The sequence below is a fragment of the Bufo bufo genome, chromosome 1 (genome assembly GCF_905171765.1).
Source record: "Bufo bufo chromosome 1, aBufBuf1.1, whole genome shotgun sequence".
In the NCBI taxonomy this organism is placed as follows: Eukaryota; Metazoa; Chordata; class Amphibia; order Anura; family Bufonidae; genus Bufo; species Bufo bufo.
In genome coordinates, this window is record NC_053389.1 from 592,875,350 (window position 1) to 592,895,192 (window position 19,843).

The 19,843-nt window shown below is 39.6% G+C and overlaps 1 protein-coding gene across 2 annotated transcripts in view; it reads right to left on the reverse strand.

Moving 5' to 3' along the window:
• LOC120985206 overlaps nt 1–19,843 on the reverse strand; it is a 94,860-nt gene that overhangs the window by 9,676 nt on the left and 65,341 nt on the right. For both annotated transcript variants that reach the window (XM_040413490.1, XM_040413492.1), the window contains exons 4-7: nt 11,763–11,855; nt 8,729–8,753; nt 5,325–5,365; nt 923–960 (exon numbers count right to left, since the gene is read on the reverse strand). In XM_040413490.1, the coding sequence (XP_040269424.1) occupies nt 932–960; nt 5,325–5,365; nt 8,729–8,753; nt 11,763–11,855 (188 nt within the window). In that variant the 3' untranslated portion in view covers nt 923–931. The remainder of the gene's footprint in view (nt 1–922; nt 961–5,324; nt 5,366–8,728; nt 8,754–11,762; nt 11,856–19,843) is intronic.

The window sequence follows — 19,843 nt, forward strand, 5'->3', positions numbered from 1 at the left end:
TACGTCCTTGGTCCTTAAGGACTCGGGAAATAGGGCGTACCGGTACGTCCTATGTCCTTAAGGGGTTAAGCCATGGGGGCTGAGGTGGTTAACAAGTGGGAGGCACATATGCAAACTGTTGTAATTCCTACACCGTTCACCTGATTTGGATGTAAATACCCTCAAATTAAAGCTGACAGTCTGCAGTTAAAGCACATCTAGTTTGTCTCATTTCAAATCCATTGTGGTGGTGTATAGAGCCAAAATTTTTAGAATTGTGTTGATGTCCCAATATTTATGGACCTGACTGTATCTACCGTTCACCTGATTTGGATGTAAATATCCTCAAATTAAAGCTGACAGTCTGCAGTTAAAGCACATCTAGTTTGTCTCATTTCAAATCCATTGTGGTTGTGTATAGAGCCAAAAATGTTAGAATTGTGTCGATGTCCCAATATTTATGGACCTGACTGTACATACCCCCAAAGACTTGTAGCTGTAACTGCAGTGAAAGGTGGTCCTACAAAGTTTTGACTCAGGGGGGCTAAATACAAATGCACAGTACACCTTCCAAATTTTTATTAAACATTTTGGAAACAATGTATCATTCTCTTTTTACTTCACACTTTCTACTTTGTGGGGGTCTATCACATAAAATCCCAATAAAATACATTAAAGTTTGTGGGTGTAATGTGAAAAAATGTGGAAAAGTTCAAGGGGTATGAATCCTTTTTCAAGGCACTGTATATAGCACAGAAAAGATCTGCCTGCTTGTAAACGGGAATTCTGTTGGATGTTTTAAAGCTCCATGCAGAGTTAGGTGCAGAAGAGCTGCACATTTAACTGATTTTAACTGGTTTAATTTTTTTTATCACCTGGAAGAAAACATTTTATCTGATAAAAAGAAGAAACAATTCATGTTTCGGTTGTGTATTTTTCCTACCTTACAATCTTATTCATTCAGTGACTGTGCTGCTACATCTGTACAGAAACATGAACATTAGTTATACACTATTTCCATATTTGCTAATATACGTATTAATGATATAATATATAATGTATGTAATCATAATTATACCATGTCTTACATGAAAGATAGTAAATATTTTACATAATAAATCAGAGTAATTTGCTGGTGACCAGTAAGGACATGAGCATATGTGGTATTTCAGCAGTGCAGATTTTTTGGCAGTGTAATTTCTGTTTTTGAATAAATATGATAGAGGAATATTTACTTTACAAAAAAAAATTAACAAATACACTGAGCACATAATGTGGGAGCACAACCAAATGTCGAGATGGGAATACCCATATAGGGTTTTTCTGAGATTACTTTTCTTAAAGGGGTTCTCTATGAATAATTAGGAATGTCTGCCAGCAATCTGTCCTATAATGTGAGCAGGATTGGTTGCCACCACTTGCAGAGATGCCTAGGGGTGGGGAGGGGGGCACTGACCAGGGGCGTACATAGAAATCACTGGGCCCCATAGCAAGAATCTAAATTGGGCCCCCATTAGCCCCTCCCACTACCCATTCTAGACCTCTCTCTTTGTTCTATAAACTATGCTTGCTGCTGCGTTTTATAATTTATGCCATCAGGGCCAGATTGGGATTACAAAACAGCCCTGGCACATAAAAGAGGTATAATAGACGTAGTGTGTACAGATGTATAGTGTATACCGCAGGTACAAGGTATAATATATGCAGTGTGTTCAGGTATATAGTATATACAGCAGTGTACTGATATGTGAGGTACGAGGTATAATATATGCAGTGTGTACAGGTATATAGTACATATATACAGTAGTGTAATATGTGAGGTACGAGGTATAATAGATGCAGTGTGTACAGATATATTGTATATACAGCAGTGTACTGACATATGAGGTCAGGTACGAGGTATAATAGATGCAGTGTGTACAGGTATATAGTAAATACAGCAGTGCATTGACGTGAGGTGTTAGGTGTAAATTACAGCTCGTACCTCACATATCAGTCCACTGCTGTATATACAATATATCTGTACACACTTCATCTATTATACCTCATTCCTAATATATCAGTACACTGCTGTATATACTATATATTTGTACACACTGCATCTATTATACCTCGTACCTCACATATCAGTACACTGCTGTATATACCATATATTTGTACACACTGCATTTATTATACCTCGTACCTCACATATCAGTACACTGCTGCATATACTATATCTCTGTACATATTGCATCTATAATACTGTGTAATATATGCATTGTGTGTATGTATGTGTGTGTATATAAATATATATATATATATATATATATACAGAGCAGTGTATTGACAATATACAAGGTATAATAATTGAGATGCAATGTGTACAGAAATATGTGGTCAGTTATACATTATGGTCACTGTGTGTGAGGTACATGAGGTAGTGGTCACTGTAACACTGTCTGAAGTATTATACACGAGTGAGCAATGAGTAAGAACAGGGCATGGGGGGGTAAATGATGAGAAGTGGAGGTCCTCTTACCACTCCATTCCAGTCTGTATGGATCAATGTAGAGCTGATTGTAAACTTCTAATACTTGCTGTTAGTGGTTGAAGGACCTGTTATGATGTCATCACAGGTCCTGGCAGATGTACCTTTCAAACCTAGGAACTACACCATTTTTGGTGCAGTTCCTTTGCTAGATCCTGCAGGACCTGTGATGTTGAAGATGATGTAATCACAGGTCCTGGCAGATGCACTGTTCTAACCTGGGAACTACACTTTACACTATGCAGTTCCTTTACAGGACCTGTGATGACATCATCAAAGGTCCTTTAGCTTTAGAAAGATAGACAGGAGCAATTAGGGGGCAGGGCCTCTCCTACACTGTGGGCCCCTCTTCCTCACGGGCCCCATAGCAGCTGCGTGGTCTGCCTATATGGTAGGTACACCACTGGCACTGACATATACTACACATTGGTGAGTGTCCCTGCCAGGCTGCTTAGCCATGATGGCATAGGCAGGATCACATCATTACCATTTACAGTACATGGCAAAGTCAGGATCATATCATTACCATCTATTGTGCATGACATAGGCAGGATCACATCATTACCATCTCTTGAGGGCAGTATATTGTAGAGCGCAGCCCCGCACCCTCAGTCCCTTAGGCAGCACTGCAAGTGGTGGAAACCAGTCATACTCACATTCTAGGATAGTTTGCAATTTTATATAATTCCTGGAAAACCCCTTTAACTAAAAACAGAAATTATTTTCTGTATGTCCCCTCTTGTGATTATTCTTCTGCTTGCCATTGTTTAACGGCTAAATTCATTGTAAACAATGGCTGCTGCATAACCAAGATTCCTTGAACCACATAAAACGGTGACAGGATATAGCATGTTGTATTCAGTTATTTTATTTTTTTCATTTATTCGGCTTTTAGTATGTTAAAAAAAAAATTCTTTAAGGCCTCCTTCATACACTCTTTTTTCAGCATTTTAAAACTCCTTCAGTGTCCACCTCTTTAGGCTGCTTTCACACATAATTTTTTTTTGTGGGGTTTTTCTGCACTTTTGCATTTTTACAGGCTTTTTTGCACCTGCATTTTTGGGTGCATTTTTCTGGTAAAAAGAAGTTAGCTCCTAAAGTTAGTTCTAGGTCTATGGGAAATATGAAACGCATGTGTTTTTTTGCTCCTGTCATTTTTCTTAATTAGGTTGGTGTCTTTTGTCTTTCTGACTTCTTTTAAAGAACACAGCATGCTTCAGCTCTGAATTGTTTTATTTTTTACATCTTTCACTACAGGAAGAAAAATGACAGAAAAAAAGACAGTTCACGTGGCCATTTAGAAAAAAATAATGCCACTAAAAATGCCACAAAAATATGGCAGAAAGCACTGATGGCCAAAAAGCAGTTATGGTAGAAGAAGCAAAAAAACAAAAAACAAAACTTGTGTGTGTGTTAACCATTGCAGGGTTTTTAATAGTAAAGCAGTTTGTAAGGCTGAAAAGATCTCATACATCCAGTTAACCTACTATCCTGGATAGTTGATCTAGAAGAAGGGACACACCCTCAGTAACTATAACTTACTCACAAAATACTTCCAGACCCCTTGAACTCTTTTAGTGAACTCACCATCACCACCTCCTCAGGCAGAGAGTTCCATAGTCTCACTGCTCTTACCGTAAAGAATCCTCTTCTATGTTTGTGTACAAACCTTCTTTCCTCCAGACGCAGAGGATGTCCCCTCGTCACAGTCCAGGGGATAAATAGATGATGGGAGAGACCCCTGATATATTTATATATAGTTATTAGGTCACCTTCTGACATCCTTTTTCTAAACTAATTTTGATCCTCTTTCTGGATACTGTAGTCCACTCCTTCCAGTTATTCCATTACTTTACTTGCCCACCTTTGAACCCTTCCGAGCTGTACAATGTCTTATATCCTGCTGCCCGGCAAATAGTATTCCCAGTGATTTGTAAAGTAGCAGAACTATGTTCTCATCTCATATGGACATTTTATTTAGTAACATTAATTACATTTAAAATATGCTTTTTTCTGAAGTTCTATAGAGAGACACAAGGTAAAAATGCAAGACAATACATAATATACAGAGCATGCAGCAAAACACTAAAAAAAACATTAAAATGGTATCAAAAAGGTCACAAAATGTTGGATTGTTCAGAAAAATGTGCGCAAAACCAGCCTTACTATCATAATTTCAAATATGATTGCATTATTTTCCTGTGTCTTCTACACAGGAGCTAGAAATATTCTGAATAACCTGCAGAGGGCTTTTGTCATATGTCTGTGATCAGACACATAAAAAGTTATATTGTACTTTATGCGTCAATGTTTCACAGTATGTGTAATATTCAGTTAAGTGGAAATGGTAAAAACTAAAGTTTTCCATTATCATTTATCATATTTTTATAGTAGCTCTGTTTGTTATGTGTGGTCTGCTGCTTAGTACTTTACCACACACATCAGTAGGAGGTAAAGATGATGTGGTTACAACCTCCAGCGCCTGTCTTGTCTCAAGCCACTGTGGTAAAACTCACAGAGAAATTACCATCTGTATGTCTTATCTAGATCTGCAGCACTCCTGTCTAGCCTGGCATCAGACAACTAATGTCTGCACACAGAGCATGCTAACTTTTGATGTTTTGCAGACATCTTTTGGCTAGTGTTTTTCTCTAGTTATCTGGTACTTTTCATTTGATATATATGCACCATTGGGTCCAAGCTATTCATTTTGGCTGGAAAATTAAAGCAGCATATAGTCCACTACATTAAGGTGCCATCATTTTTTGAATGCAGTAGTAGATGACAGGTAATAGTTGTGGTGTTATATGCTTACCATTGGTGCTGGTGATGTTTTGTCTTGATGAGTAACAGGCTCTGAAGAAAAATAACCGGTTACAACACTTCATTGATTACATGACTCAATATAGCGAAATAAAAATAAAAAACTTAATACATTAAATGTTCCTATTCTCTCCAAGGCCATTAGTTATCTTGGTAGACTTCAGTGTAGGCCAGTGAATGACACAAGGTAACCATTGATGACCTATCATGGTGGTGGGTCATGAATGGTGTCTCCGGTTGGAGGTCGTATCACTTATTTAGAGAGTGCTGGAGTGTGAAATTCCCTTAGATCCCATGCCTTGCCTATTGAGCTTTTTGCTGCAGCCCATTTAAAAAGTAACCAGTTGACTGCTTCTGAATATTCTGACAGCAGGCTGATGTCCTATTGCCAGACAGGGGAAGCAGGGGTCTCCACCATCCCTTTTGGTTCTTCACTCTAGAGTTAAAGGAGGTAGGAACTTAGAATACCTCACTGCGCTATTAGATGATAAAATGGCTGTGTCTGATGCTTTGCGGATCTTGTGGGACATGTACTGGATCACACACTAGTTATGATCAGATTTGCAGAATGTGTACTAGTTTGACCATCTCAAGATTCCTTTCTTCTTCTTCTTTCCCTTGTGTTACTTTGTCGTTCGATGTGATGTTAAATTGTCATACCTATAATTCTAATTTCTCTTGCGGTAGTATATTTTTATCAGTGCATTTTATGAGGTTTTGTTCCTCTAATAAGATTGTCATTAATAGATTGTGACATTGTTCATATGTACCTGTTACTGTAAATTGTACAAATACATTATTAAAAATATACAGTAGTTAAAAAAGAATGGGTGTTATTGTCAGGTGTATATGGACAATATGTCATCGTACACCAGGGCAAACGGGGAGATCTGGTGTAATCATAACATTTGGTTTATTAAAAAAATTGTTATTTTCAATGCAATAAAAACCTTATGAATTCTAAAGAAAGGAGTGTGCATTTTGCAATTAACGAGATGTCTAACTATTTTATGCAAAAAATTTTATTGGCTTTGTATGCACATAGATGTGATAGAGAAGGCATTCTGGAACTACACGGCAAAGTGTAGACCCTATGTGTCTTGTTAAGGCTTTTGAAATTAAAGAGGTTGTCCACCGTCCACAACCATTGTACTTATGACCCAGAAAGTGCTCAGTATAAAGAAAAAAGCCACTTATTCACGTCACCACTGAGACCATGAATGGTTGCAGCAGGGCACGTGATCGTGAATGGCACACTTCTGGTCCACAGGAGAATGGAAGTAGCAGGGATAGATCCCTTGACACTGTGAATAGGTAAGTGGCTTTCTTCTTTAGGATAAGCATTTTTGGGCCACACGTACAATTGCTCTGAGGGTGGAACAATCCCTTTTGCTGAGGCAGGTTTTGGACACTAATTACTTTTGACAGACTACCTAATGTTTCTGGGGTTCTCCCACCTCGTTGCCAGTGCAGTAGAAGATTTGAGTCTCATAAGAATTGAAGTACAGGTATTTCTCTAATATATGTTACCTAAATCACTTCCAACAGTGTTGGACTGGGGTGCCTACGGCCCACCAGTAATTTATTTTGGGGGCCCAACATACAGATACATTCAAATATTACCTGCTCACACAGCAGCAAGATACTACTAGATGATTGAATATGGGGGTCACTGCAGTAACTTTGAGAAGGTAGGTCCTGGGGAGAAGAGGACACTGGTAGCTTTCCTCTATACCTAGAAGTCATCTCAGCTCTGATCGTGTCTATAATAATAATCTGGGGAGTTTTTTATATGAACATAGGCTGGTTTAGGTGCTGTACATTGAATATATGTATTTTGTGCAGTAAGTCTACTGTGTTATGTGCCACTTGTACAGGGAGTGGGAGACTAGGGGCCCATTTTGCTCAGGGGCCCACTGAAGGATTCACCTGTTCCCCTGTGGGACAGTCCGAGCCTGGCTTCCAATGAGCAGGGGCAATTCTAGTAAGGCTATGTTCATATGTCTCTTTCATTAGCTCTGACCCCTAATGCAGATGTGAACATAGTCTTAGGGTATGTTCACACACAGATTTGTTGCAGATATTTCTGTGATTCAACATCCATTTCATACATCAGCATGAGTGTTAATAAACCTCATTTAAATAATTGGAACAGATGCAGAAATTTCTGAAACAGATCTGTAGCATGTGATCAGACATCTTAATAGAACATAGTAGACACCTGTATTCTGCTGAAAGTTGCTGAATTTGAACCCACAATGGCTGCTCAGTATAATTACTCAAAGCACCCCTCTTTGAGCATGATTCAGATAGAAGATATATTAGATAATTACTCATAATACAGTTTTCTAATATATAATTAAAGGGATTGATCCATCTGGGACATTGATGGCATATCGAGGAAATAACATCAATGTAAGATAGGTATGGGTCCCACTTCTGGGACCTGCTCGTATCTCCCGAATGTGGCACTGGAAGTGAAGGAGAGCACACTGTGCTTGGGGGAGATGGGAAAACCATTATAAGAAATGTGTCACCAAAACGTTTGTCAAGTAAAACCAGATAGCAACACATATCCTTTTTTTCTAATGTGTTTTTTTTATTTTCTGGGTGTGGACCCATTCATTTCAATAGGGCCACAGAAGATGCGGACAACACACTGTGTGCTGTCCACATCCGTAGTTCCGATCCATGGCCCCACAAAAAAGATAGAGCATGTCCTATTCTTGTCTGCAATTAGGGACAAGAATAGGCATTTCTGTCATAGAGCCAGCTACATTCACACGGCCTGTTTCCGTGTTTTGCGGATCCCCAATTTGCGGACCGCGAAAACATATACGGTCCTGTGAATGTAGCCTTAGACTGACAGATAAGCAGGTAATTGCAGTAAAATGATCTGTATAGACCAAGAAGTGGCGCCTATTATTAGGCTTAGTGGGCAGCATGAAAACTGAAGGATTTTATTGTTTTGGTTTAAATATAAAAATTTGGAAAATTAAAAATATCAATAATTATTTTAAAATGTTACATAAAACCGTGATTTAAACAATGGGTCATTTTCTGGTGCCATATTTCCTTTAATATGGCTACAAAGTAGGCTTCATTTTAATCATTAATTGGCTGACATTCATCTAACTTGTATGGCCACCTTAAGACAATATACTAAATATGGAAAGAAAAAGTTGAAGGTCTATTGCATGACCTGTGTTTAGTTACTTGTGGTTTGCGTGTGTAGGTCTGTCAGTAAGCTTGCGCTCTTTTGATATTGGTGGTTTGGTCCCTCTTCCTTTACATTTCTCTATAACATGCAATATGAATGTTTTCACATCGCTCCACATTGAAAGTATATTGTGATTATTGTGTGTAGGAAATGATATGCTTGACTTCAATACATACCTGCACGCAGAACAGTGATCTTTTCCTGCAATGAAGGGTACATATTTTTAAGATGTAAGCGTACTATACAGAAATGTCTGGAAATGAATTGCCTTCATATTACTACTACTACTACTACTACTACTACTACTACTACTACTACTACTACTACTAATAATAATAATAATGATCAATCATAAGTTTGTCAGAAAGTTTTGAAGCTTTTCACTCCCCTAGATGTATGAATTGCAGATCTGCTTGGTTTTTCTTGTATTACTGTAAGAATATTTAGATTGCCAGCCAGTAGAGTTAAACTCAATGAGAGATGCCAGCTACACATAAACAAAGCCACATCTGGGCCGCAGAATAATCCACAGAAGAAGGTCCAAGTGGATCGAAACATCCAATTTAATATATGTAGAGGCGTTTCCAGAATGTATTATACCATTTACGTTTGACTCTTCGCAATAAAGTTATAAACTAATTGCATTTAATCTATTGGACTACTGTAAATATTTGAATAATATTAGTAGAAAAGTGACAGGCACTCTATTTTGTCCATGCTTAATAGGCATACGGTCATGGCAGGCTGAAGGCCTTTGTTTGGGACCTTGGCTGTCATGGCACCTCACGATTGGGTTAGAGGGGCTAATAGTTTGACAGAGGGAGCATTTTAGCCCTTAGGCTGGGTTCACATCACATTCTTGCCTTATGTTTAACATATCCAAAAACGTATAGTTAAATGGAAGCCTCAGATGGATGCCATCGTATATAAAAAACAAAACAAAACATATACATAAATTTATAGGATAAATGTGTGGGGCAGTATGTTGGCTGTATATCACAGCCATGACATGCTGATGGAGCAGCCACGGCTCTTGTACATAACTATATGTCCATTTGTGGGGATGCACTGCAAAAATGGGCATATAATTATGTCCATATGTGGAAAGGGGTTAACAGTTAACAGTAACCCTAAACATATGACCATATAGGAGGCATATCCTGGACTCAACATCCCCATGGCTACTGCTTTATGTCCCCACTTGTGTGATGCCCTGTCATATCTTCCATGTCTGTCTTGTATTTCTCCTTTCAATTTGTGGAGCTGAGTGACATGGAGGTGACAGCACTTGGCCAACTTCTTAAATGCCAGGGTGCTAGACATGTGCCATGTCCCATAACAGTACCAGGTCTAAATGGAGTGAGGAAGGAAAATGTTCCTCTGAGTGTAAGGGGAGGCAACCACCAGCTGCGGATTGGCCATAGACCTAACAGGGAAACTTCCCGGTGGGCCGATGCCTAAAGGGCTACCTGAGCCCTCCTCACGGCTGGTCAGTGGAAGCTTTTGGGGATGTATTTTGTTCTGCTGGCAGTATTTTGTGCTGGACTGTGGTATTTGGCTCTGTTGAGGTGGTATAATGTGCCACAATATGTTATTGCTGGCACTGTCTTACATCAATTTGGACCCAACTACAAAATGGGGCCACTTTTCGTATTTTTTCAAGGGCCACTTTAAGTTCCCAGTCCACCCCTGGCAACCAGACTGTTAGGGCTGTTTCACACGAGCGGATGCCGTGCGTGGCATCCGCTCCGTGAAAGAGTGCCAAGACCCGATGCAGACTGCAGAGGCACGGAGCATTAACATGATTGATAATGCTCCGTGCCTCTCTGTGATCTCTTTAGTATGAAATCACAGTGACAACTTTATCTCACTGTGATTTCGTAGTAAAGAGATCACAGAGAGGCACGGAGCATTATCAGTCATGTTAATGCTCCATGCCTCTGCAGTCTGCATCGGGTCTTGGCTGTCATTCACAGAGCGGATGTCACGCACGGCATCCGCTCGTGTGAAACAGCCCTTAGGGACATCCATGCACTAATCAGTCTCACTCCACAACTTCCTCTAGACTGCAGGTGGGTCGAAGTGCTCCAGTCAGGAGTTGTCCTGCACTGTTTGTCTGCATATTTCTGCTTACTTGTACTAGAGGTTGAATTTTCTAGGACCGCGGTTCCGCACGCAGGCATGGAATAGGGGGGGGGGGGGGGGGGCCATGAAGGAGAACACTGGCCTATAAGTGCTTTCCTCCACAGACTAATGGAGCTCTCATATGTCAGTGTTACTGATTCGCTGACACCAGTGAACGCTTCCATCAGTCTAATGGGGAAGTGATAATTGGTCAGCGTTCCTCTTTTTCTTCAAGGCCCGCACCCTTTTCCATGCCAGCATCCGGAGCCACGGTCCTTGTAAATTGAGCTTCTCATACAACAATGGAGATATGTGCAGACAGTGCAGGAGTGGACCTATATGGCCCCTTGGCGATGAGAAGGCCCATGTGGACTGAGAATAACAATGCCGGGTTGGTGCTCAATTATTTGATGCTGAAATGAGGTGGCGCCCTAGGCGGTTGCCTATCTCTGCCTACCTGTCACCTTGGCCCTGTTCATAGCAAAGCCTAGAATGGCCTCACCCAGTTTTCCAGTACAGGTACGTCAATCACTCCCAGGCAATGCAGAATGCAAAGCACAATGCCCCAGATATCTGATTTTGGTTTTTATTTTAGTAAACAGACACATTTTAAATAAAAAATTTGTAATTAAACAGACCTTGGCCCCACCCACTTCACCTGACTTCTATGTCAGAAAAAGTGCTTCATTGATATAGCACTCATTTTGATGACCATATTTCTCAATGTATTCCCGCCAGACAGCTGGCATAAATGCATTGATAATCTCATGCTTCCTACTGTGACATTGGACTGTTTAGAATGCTACATGTATTCTGCATGTACTCTGCCTGTCCTGACCTCGGCTTATTCCTGAGTACAATTTTGCCCTACTCCAGTTGTCAATCATACAGAGACTACTACAGGAGGAAGCAGCCTGGTGGTTTCCCTGCAGCAAAGTCCAGATCCATATACAAAGGGTGAAAACAAGGTGACTGGCAGAATAATGTCCTTAGGAGTAATCCAAAGTCAAATCTACCGGTATTTGTTTACACAGTGGTTCCACACCCACTACCATAACAAGGTAAAAGCAAATAATGAATACATACCCATTTGGTGGATAAGGTAAGTTAGAGGAAGCAGTAATATCAGAATTCCGCCAATTCTGTACCATGTGAAATAATTTTTCTGCAGCCCGTCATCTATAAGCCAGACAGAAAAAGCATTTGCTAGTAACTGTTAGTGAAAACTGCAAATATAGATAACATTAAAGTAAATCTCCACCTTTTAATAACACACTTTATTGTATTTTTTTTCAAATTTAATGGATTCTCCAGGTTAGGGATTGACAACCCCCATGGTCAGAACCAGTGTCCAGTTAAAAAAAAAAAAAAAAAAACTCTGTCTACAGTCCTGCCATTCCTATTCTGCTGCCCCATTCCCAGGTGCTTTCAGTTCCCACCTGATAGCAGTGACATGCTGTTCTAGCACATGTAATCGCTGAGGCCAGTGACCTGATACTTTTAAGGTCTTCAACTGTGTCTGCCTGCAGCACCATTATGGTAAGCTTACTGTATGCTGAGCTTACTGTATACTGTCTTATTTTTTGAGTTCACTGGGGGGGAGATTTAGTCAAAATGCTCAAATTGAGCCACTATTCTGGGGCAGATGTCATGCATCAGATTAATTAAAGGCTATGGACACCTTTTGGGGATTTTTTTATTTTCTTTTTTTTATTTTTTTTATTATTTTATCCTACTCATTTCATCAAATTTTTATTTATTTTTTTCAGTTGGTCTTTAACCACCTCAGCCCCCCTAGCTTAAACACCCTTAATGACCAGACCACTTTTTACAATTCAGCACTACACTACTTTCACCGTTTATTGCTCGGTCATGCAACTTACCACCCAAATGAATTTGACCTCCTTTTCTTCTCACTAATAGAGCTTTCATATGGTGGTATTTCATTGCTGCTGACATTTTTACTTTTTTTGTTATTAATCGAAATTTAATGAAATGTTTGCAAAAAAATGACATTTTTCACTTTCAGTTGTAAAAGTTTTCAAAAAAACGACATCTATATATAAATTTTTATCTAAATTTATTGTTCTACATGTCTTTGATAAAAAAAAAAAATGTTTGGGTAAAAAAAAAAATGGTTTGGGCAAAAGTTATAGCGTTTACAATCTATGGTACAAAAATGTGAATTTCCGCTTTTTGAAGCAGCTCTGACTTTCTGAGCACCTGTCATGTTTCCTGAGGTTCTACAATGCCCAGACAGTAAAAACCCCCCACAAATAACCCCATTTCGGAAAGTAGACACCCTAAGGTATTCGCTGATGGGCATAGTGAGTTCATAGAACTTTTTATTTTTTGTCACAAGTTAGCGGAAAATTATGATTTTTATTTATTTTTTCTTACAAAGTCTCATATTCCACTAACTTGTGACAAAAAATAAAAACTTCCATGAACTCACTATGCCCATCACGAAATACCTTGGGGTGTCTTCTTTCCAAAATGGGGTCACTTGTGGGGTAGATATACTGCCCTGGAAATTTAGGGGCCCTAATGTGTGGGAAGTAGTTTGAAATCAAATTGTGTAAAAAATGCCCTGTGAAATCCTAAAGGTGCTCTTTGGAATGTGGGCCCCTTTGCCCACCTAGGCTGTGAAAAAGGGTCACACATCTGGTATCACCGTACTCAGGAGAAGTAGGGCAATGTCTTTTGGGGTGTATTTTTACATATACCTATGCTTGGTGAGAGAAATATCTCTCTAAAAGTCAACTTTTCCCATTTTTTTTATACAAAGTTGTCATTATAGAGAGATATTTCTCTCACCCAGCATGGGTATATGTAAAAAGACACCCCAAAACACATTGCCCAACTTCTCCTGAGTACAGCGATACCACATGTGTGACACTTTTTTGCAGCCTAGGTGCGCAAAGGGGCCCAAATTCCAATGAGTATCTTTTAGGAGGGCATTTGGATTCCAGACTTCTTCTCATGCTTTAGGGCCCCTAAAATGCCAGGGCAGTATGAATACCCCACATGTGACCCCATTTTGGAAAGAAGACACCCCAAGGTATTCCGTGAGGGGCATGGTGAGTTCATAGAAGTTTTTTTTTTGTCACAAGTTAGCGGAAATTTTTTATTTCTTTTTTACTCACAAAGTCTCCCTTTCCGCTAACTTGTGACAAAAAATAAAATTTTACATGAACTCGCCATGCCCTTCACAAAATACCTTGGGGTGTCTTCTTTCCAAAATGGGGTCACTTGTGGGGTAGTTATACAGACCTGGCATTTTAGGGGCCCTAATGTGTGGGAAGTAGTTTGAAATCAAAATGTGTAAAAAATGCCCTGCGAAATCCTAAAGGTGCTCTTTGGAATGTGGGCCCCTTTGCCCACCTAGGCTGAAAAAAAGTGTCACACATGTGGTATCGCCGTACTCAGGAGAAGTTGGGCAATGTGTTTTGGGGTGTCATTTTACATATACCCATGCTGGGTGAGATAAATATCTCGGTCAAATGCCAACTTTGTATAAAAAAATGGGAAAAGTTGTCTTTTGCCGAGATATTTCTCTCACCCAGCATGGGTATATGTAAAAAGACACCCCAAAACACATTGCCCTACTCCTTCTGAGTACGGCAATACCAGATGTGTGACACTTTTTTGCAGCCTAGGTGCGCAAAGGGGCCCAAATTCCAAAGAGCACCTTTCGGATTTCACAGGGCATTTTTTACACATTTGGATTTCAAACTACTTCTCACACATTAGGGCCCCTAAAATGCCAGGGCAGTATAACTACCCCACAAGTGACCCCATTTTGGAAAGAAGATACCCCAAGGTATTTCGTGATGGGCATAGTGAGTTCATGGAAGTTTTTATTTTTTGTCACAAGTTAGTGGAATATGAGACTTTGTAAGAAAAAAAAAAATCGTCATTTTCCGCTAACTTGTGACAAAAAATAAAAAATTCTAGAAACTCGCCATGCCCCTCACGGAATACCTTGGGGTGTTTTCTTTCCAAAATGGGGTCACTTGTGGGGTAGTTATACTGCCCTGGCATTTTAGGGGCCCTAATGTGTGAGAAGTAGTTTGAAATCAAAATGTGTAAAAAATGCCCTGTGAATTCCTAAAAGTACTCATTGGAATTTGGGCCCCTTTGCCCACCTAGGCTGCAAAAATGTGTCACACATGTGGTATCACCGTACTCAGGAGAAGTAGGGCAATGTCTTTTGGGGTGTATTTTTACATATACCCATGCTTGGTGAGAGAAATATCTCTCTAAATGTCAACTTTTCCCATTTTTTTTATACAAAGTTGTCATGATAGAGAGATATTTCTCTCACCCAGCATGGGTATATGTAAAAAGACACCCCAAAACACATTGCCCAACTTCTCCTGAGTACAGCGATACCACATGTGTGACACTTTTTTGCAGCCTAGGTGCGCAAAGGGGCCCAAATTCCAATGAGTATCTTTTAGGAGGGCATTTGTATTCCAGACTTCTTCTCACGCTTTAGGGCCCCTAAAATGCCAGGGCAGTATAAATACCCCACATGTGACCCCATTTTGGAAAGAAGACACCCCAAGGTATTCCGTGAGGGGCATGGCGAGTTCATAGAAGTTTTTTTTTTTTGGCACAAGTTAGCGGAAATTTTTTATTTATTTTTTTCTCACAAAGTCTCCCTTTCCGCTAACTTGTGACAAAAAATAAAATTTTACATGAACTCGCCATTCCCTTCACAAAATACCTTGAGGTGTCTTCTTTCCAAAATGGGGTCACATGTGGGGTATTTATACTGCCCTGGCATTTTAGGGGCCCTAAAGCGTGAGAAGAAGTCTGGAATCTAAATGTCTAAAAATTTTTACGCATTTGGATTCTGTGAGGGGTATGGTGAGTTCATGTGAGATTTTATTTTTTGTCACAAGTTAGTGGAATATGAGTGTGGCGAAACCAACCTCGCCACTGGGTTATGGAGGGGCCTGGCTGCTGGCCTCTTGCCCCAGGATTATGGGCCCTCTCATCAGCCAGGCCTCATTTGTTCACAAAGGACTTGAACTAACTTGAACTCCTGGCATCACCCTCCTTTTAACATGTCAAGTCTGCCATTTTAACCCAATCAGCCTGACATAATGATCTCCAGCCTTGTGCTCATCAACATTCTCACCTGAGTTAACAAGACGATTACTGAAATGATCTCAGCAGGTCCTTTAATGACAGCAATGAAATGCAGTGGAAAGTTTTTTTTGGGATTAAGTTAATTTTCATGGAGAAGAAGGACTATGCAATTCATCTGATCACTGTTCATAACATTCTGGAGTATATGCAAATTGCTATTATAAAAACTTAAGCAGCAACTTTTCCAATTTCCAATATTTATGTAATTCTCAAAACTTTTGGCCACGACTGTACATATACTTTATTAAACAATACACAAAAAAATTCATATTTTATTGTGTGATACATCACATCAGATAAAAAGGTGGACTACACCTGAGGGGACATAACATGACTACATACAAAAAGGGGGCAATGAGGTCAACACTCAGCTATACCGCAGCTAAGATTCACAAATAGCCAGAAAAAGTGCAAGTGCGTATCTCGAAGCTTGTACACATTATATATATATATATATATATATATACATAGGACCTGTTTTACGTGCAAAAAGGTTCTCTACATATATCACAAATATCCACAAAAGTCCACAATTTATACTGATATATACACATGTATCTCCACTGCCAGTGCATTAAATTAGAACATACATGTGTATAGCACACGGACCCATCCCCTCATGGGAAGAGGGACTAGTGCCTTAAACTCAGCAAAAAAGTGCATATGTGCATATTATCATCCATTGTAAAAAGTAGAAACAGAGTCCCATACGGATGCATGAACATGCATGCGCATGTCACCTCAGGGGCAGATGAAAATAACCACTAGTGCCCCAAAGGTAGAACAGTGCAAGGACACGCACATACAAACACATGCACCCTAGGAGTCGATCAACTGAGTGACCATGTCTAGATAGATACAGTCAAGACATCAAAACATCACAAAGATCGATTCCTGCACTAAAAAAGAAACAACTGAATCATGCTACAGAACCATTAGCTAGCAAAGCAAAGAGTAGCCTCACACTATGACATTACGTACTCATATAATAGAGACAGTCCGAACTCAGGAGAGCCACGTACCCCAGAGAGAGGTACGTGGTTCTCCTGAGTTCGGACTGTCTCTATTATATGAATACGTAATGTCATAGTGTGAGGCTACTCTTTGCTTTGCTAGCTAATGGTTCTGTAGCATGATTCAGTTGTTTCTTTTTTTAGTGCAGGAATCGATCTTTGTGATGTTTTGATGTCTTGACTGTACAGGTCCTTCTCAAAAAATTAGCATATTGTGATAAAGTTCATTATTTTCTGTAATGTACTGATAAACATTATACTTTCATATATTTTAGATTCATTACACACAACTGAAGTAGTTCAAGCCTTTTCTTGTTTTAATATTGATGATTTTGGCATACAGCTCATGAAAACCCCAAATTCCTATCTCAAAAAATTAGCATATCATGAAAAGGTTCTCTAAACGAGCTATTAACCTAATCATCTGAATCAACTAATTAACTCTAAACACCTGCAAAAGATTCCTGAGGCTTTTAAAAACTCCCAGCCTGGTTCATTACTCAAAACCACAATCATGGGTAAGACTGCCGACCTGAAGGCCATCATTGACACCCTCAAGCAAGAGGGTAAGACACAGAAAGAAATTTCTGAACGAATAAGCTGTTCCCAGAGTGCTGTATCAAGGCACCTCAGTGGGAAGTCTATGGGAAGGAAAAAGTGTGGCAGAAAACGCTGCACAACGAGAAGAGGTGACCGGACCCTGAGGAAGATTGTGGAGAAGGACCGATTCCAGACCTTGGGGGACCTGCGGAAGCAGTGGACTGAGTCTGGAGGAAGACTGGGAGAGGGAAATGCCAAAATGCCTGAAGTCCAGTGTCAAGTACCCACAGTCAGTGATGGTCAGCTGCTGGTGTTGGTCCACTGTGTTTTATCAAGGGCAGGGTCAATGCAGCTAGCTATCAGGAGATTTTGGAGCACTTCATGCTTCCATCTGCTGAAAAGCTTTATGGAGATGAAGATTTCATTTTTCAGCACGACCTGGCACCTGCTCACAGTGCCAAACCACTGGTAAATGGTTTACTGACCATGGTATTACTGTGCTCAATTGGCCTGCCAACTCTCCTGACCTGAACCCCATAGAGAATCTGTGGGATATTGGGAAGAGAAAGTTGAGAGACGCAAGACCCAACACTCTGGATGAGCTTAAGGCCGCTATCGAAGCATCCTCGGCCTCCATAACACCTCAGCAGTGCCACAGGCTGATTGCCTCCATGCCACGCCGCATTGAAGCAGTCATTTCTGCAAAAGGATTCCCGACCAAGTATTGAGTGCATAACTGAAGTTAATTATTTGAAGCTTGACTTTTTTTGTATTAAAAACACTTTTCTTTTATTGGTCGGATGAAATATGCTAATTTTTTGAGATAGGAATTTTTGGTTTTCATGAGCTGTATGCCAAAATCATCAATATTAAAACAAGAAAAGGCTTGAACTACTTCAGTTGTGTGTAATGAATCTAAATTATATGAAAGTCTAATGTTTATCAGTACATTACAGAAAATAATGAACTATCACAATATGCTAATTTTTTGAGAAGGACCTGTATCTATCTAGACATGGTCACTCAGTTGATCGACTCCTAGGGTGCATGTGTTTGTATGTGCGTGTCCTTGCACTGTTCTACTTTTGGGGCACTAGTGGTTATTTTCATCTGCCCCTGAGGTGACATGCGCATGCACGTTCATGCATCCGTATGGGACTCTGTTTCTACTTTTTACAATGGATGATAATATGCACATATGCACTTTTTTGCTGAGTTTAAGGCACTAGTCCCTCTTCCCATGAGGGGATGGGTCTGTGTGCTATACACATGTATGTCCTAATTTGATGCACTGGCAGTGGAGATACATGTGTATATATTAGTATAAATTGTGGACTTTTGTGGATATTTGTGATATATGTAGAGAACCTTTTTGCACGTGAAACAGGTCCTATGTATATATATATATATATATATATATATATATATATAATGTGTACAAGCTTCGAGATACGCACTTGCACTTTTTATGGCTATTTGTGAATCTTATCTGCGGTATAGCTGAGTGTTGACCTCATTGCCCCCTTTTTGTATGTAGTCATGTTATGTCCCCTCAGGTGTTGTCCACCTTTTTATCTGATGTGATGTATCACACAATAAAATATGAATTTTTTGTGTATTGTTTATTAAAGTATATGTACATTTTTGCTACTATACCCGTCTAGTCTCAGTTTATCCTTTGTTCGTGTATTGGTTTAATGAAACTTAAGAGCCATTTTATATCCACTCGCATCTACTCTTTTGTTGAAGAGTAATATCTAAGTCTCAATTTACACAACATATTTTGTGCCCATAGACTTTGATGGTCAAACGTACGCCCAAAATGTCATCTTTTGGCTTATGTTTGGCCAGTATGCAATATGTATTGAAAAAGTGTATTGAAAAAGTGTATTAAAAAAGTGTATAGAAAATGCAGTCAACTGCACTTTTCAATACATCCTGCCAAAATGTAATATGTGACTTTAAGTTTAAATAATTATACCTTAATACTTTGCTGTAGACTAGGTTTACAGACAGATATGTGATCACATTTGGACAACTACCAATATGAATTAATGTCAGTTAATTTGATTATATCCATGATAAGGATAGGAAACAAAGGTATGATTTACCTGTCTGAACGAGAGCCTAATCAATACTGCCCCACAAATTTCAATAGTATGTGATTTGTACCCTTTTATCATCTTACTACTCTTTCCCCAACTAAAAGCTGTATTACACTGCTACATTTAGCAGAAGATTGTAGTGAAGGAGGCGTTCCTTCCTGACAATCGGCTGCTCGTCAGTGGAGGTAACTGCTGCAATTACACGCAGTAATCTCCCCCACAGTATGGGAAGGAACAATCGCAAATGCCATCGCTCATCCCCATACAGAATCATTATTTGCCTGCAGCATCTGCTGCTGGCAAAAAAAATTTTTTCTGACCACATAAAAGGAGTATTTGCTTATTCATA